At 39.7% G+C, this 2,299-nt stretch overlaps 1 protein-coding gene across 1 annotated transcript; it reads right to left on the bottom strand.

The window, feature by feature from the left end:
• Positions 1 to 579: 579 nt before the first annotated feature.
• Positions 580 to 1,548, bottom strand: LOC101673968 (olfactory receptor 6M1-like). The gene has a single exon (XM_004782018.2). The coding sequence runs from the start codon at positions 1,546 to 1,548 to the stop codon at positions 580 to 582; it is 969 nt and encodes a 322-aa protein (XP_004782075.2).
• Between the last annotated feature and the right edge of the window lie 751 nt (positions 1,549 to 2,299).

Genomic DNA, 2,299 nt, shown 5'->3' on the forward strand with positions numbered 1-2,299 from the left:
ATAACGTCTTCAAGAAATATGTCCAAAGTTCATTAGCTAAAGTAATTTCCTACTGTGTAATAAATCTAAGAGCATATCAAAGGCAGAAACACCTAATACTAGCTCTGTTTGAATTCAAATCACTAGATAGTAGTGTGTTTTTCAAAGACTTTATTTATTTTTGTCAATGGAAGAGGAAGAGACAGAGAAAGGGGGAGAGAGAGAGAGAGAGAGCAAGTTCACAAGCAGGGGGAGTGGATGTCAGAGGGAAAAAGGGTCCCTGCCTGAGCAAGGATCCAGATGTGGAAATTGATCCCAGGACCCTTGAATCATGACCTGAGCTGAAGGCAGACACTTAACTGACTGAGCCACCCAGGCACCCTTAGGATTTTATTTTTAAAACACTGGAGTTACAAAAACAAATGGAAACAATGATTACACATTTTCAGATCTATGTGCATTACTCTTCAGTAAACCTGGATATGGCTAAGAAGTTATCTATGTTCACCTGAATTTCTTCCTTTTGCCATAATAGTAACTTTTAGTTACATGATAAATTCATTTTTTTCGCCATATGAAGACATCTTTGTTGCAGAGGTATTATTTTTCAGATCTTAAAGCTCTTGAATTTGTCATCATCCCTACACATTTTTTGAAGGCATCACTCAGGGATTCTCTGACTTTCTCATTTCGAAGGCTATAGATAAAAGGGTTCAGCATTGGTGTTACAATGGTGTTCAGCACTGTGGCAAATTTGTTGACATCCATCACATTTTCCTTTTTTGGGCGGACATAGATAAAGATGGAGCTTCCGTAATAAAGTGTCACTACAGTGATATGTGAAACACAGGTGGAGAAAGCTTTCTGTCGTCCCTGGGCAGAGGGAATTCTAAGGATAGTAACAATAATGTACAGATAAGACACTCCTGTCAGGAGCAAAGAGCCCAAAAGCAACACAGCAGAGGAGATAAAGTCAGCCACCTCAGCCAGAGAGATGTCTGCACACACCAGCTTTAGCACTGGGCCACTGTCACAAAAAAAGTGATTGATAATATTTGGCCCACAAAAGGGAAGAGGAGCAGTTAAGATCGATGGCACTAAAATTGACAATAATGCACCCACATAAGATCCTAGAAGTAAGAATATGCATGTCTGTTTATTCATGATGATGGCATACCTCAGTGGGTTGCAAATGGCAATATATCGGTCAAGAGACATGACGGCCAGGATGAAGAATTCTGTGGATCCCAGAAGGAAGTAGAAGAAAGACTGAGTAAGACATCCCACAAAGGATATTCTCTTGGTTAGGGAAAATGTGTTAGCTAGCATCTTAGGTACCACTGTGGAGGTGATGGCAACTTCAAGGAAAGAAAGATTGGCTACAAAGAAATACATGGGTGAATGCAGACGGTAGTCACCACACACCAAAAGGATGATCATGGTATTGCCAATCAGAGATGTTATGTACATGAGCAGGAAGGCAGGAAAAAGAAGAACTTCTATTTCTTTCTCATTCTGAAACCCCAGAAGAATAAACTCAGTGACTCTGGTCTTGTTTCTGTGATCCATAATGTTGCCACTTCCACCTGACATAATAAAAAAGATACGTTCAAGGTTCGTCTTTGCAACTCAACATTAGAAGTACCCTATCTGGGTGCCTGGGTTGCTCAGTGGGTTAAGCCTCTGCCTTCGGCTCAGGTCATGATCTCAGGGTCCTGGGATTGAGTCCCACATCGGGCTCTCTGCTGGGCAGGGAGCCTGCTTCCTCCTCTCTTTCTCTTTGCCTGCCTCTCTGCCTACTTGTGATGTCTCTCTATCAAATAAATAAAATAAAAAATCTTAAAAAAAAAAAGAAGTACCCTATCTATAGCTATCAGTCGTGTTTCTTTTTGTGGAGGAATGATAATGGAAAAAATTAAACAAATTACATTTTCCCCATATACAAATAAGTCCTAAGATGACCTATGGAAGACAGTACTACAGTAAGATTGTGAAAAGTGCTCTTTTGAAAGGCCAGTGAGGCTCCCCTCTGTATAGGAACTCTGAGACTAAAGTTAGCTCTGCATATGTGAACAGATGAGTAGTGTGCCCTTTGATATAGACATAAAACAGTGACCTTAATCCCTTCAGATGTAAAGGCATTCTTTCAGAGTGCTGGCAGAGTTGCAGTCAAGTCTAATTCTATATTAATATATGTGTACAAAAATAGCTTTTAGAAGCTATTTTATTTTCATTGGAAGAAAAAGTATTAAAAAGAACAACAAGAAAGACAACAACAACAAATATATACATGATCAGTAATAGGTTCATGACTCCTGAG

Source organism: Mustela putorius, unplaced genomic scaffold (genome assembly GCF_011764305.1).
Source record: "Mustela putorius furo isolate JIRA1106 unplaced genomic scaffold, ASM1176430v1.1 tig00001009_pilon_pilon_pilon, whole genome shotgun sequence".
NCBI lineage: Eukaryota > Metazoa > Chordata > Mammalia > Carnivora > Mustelidae > Mustela > Mustela putorius.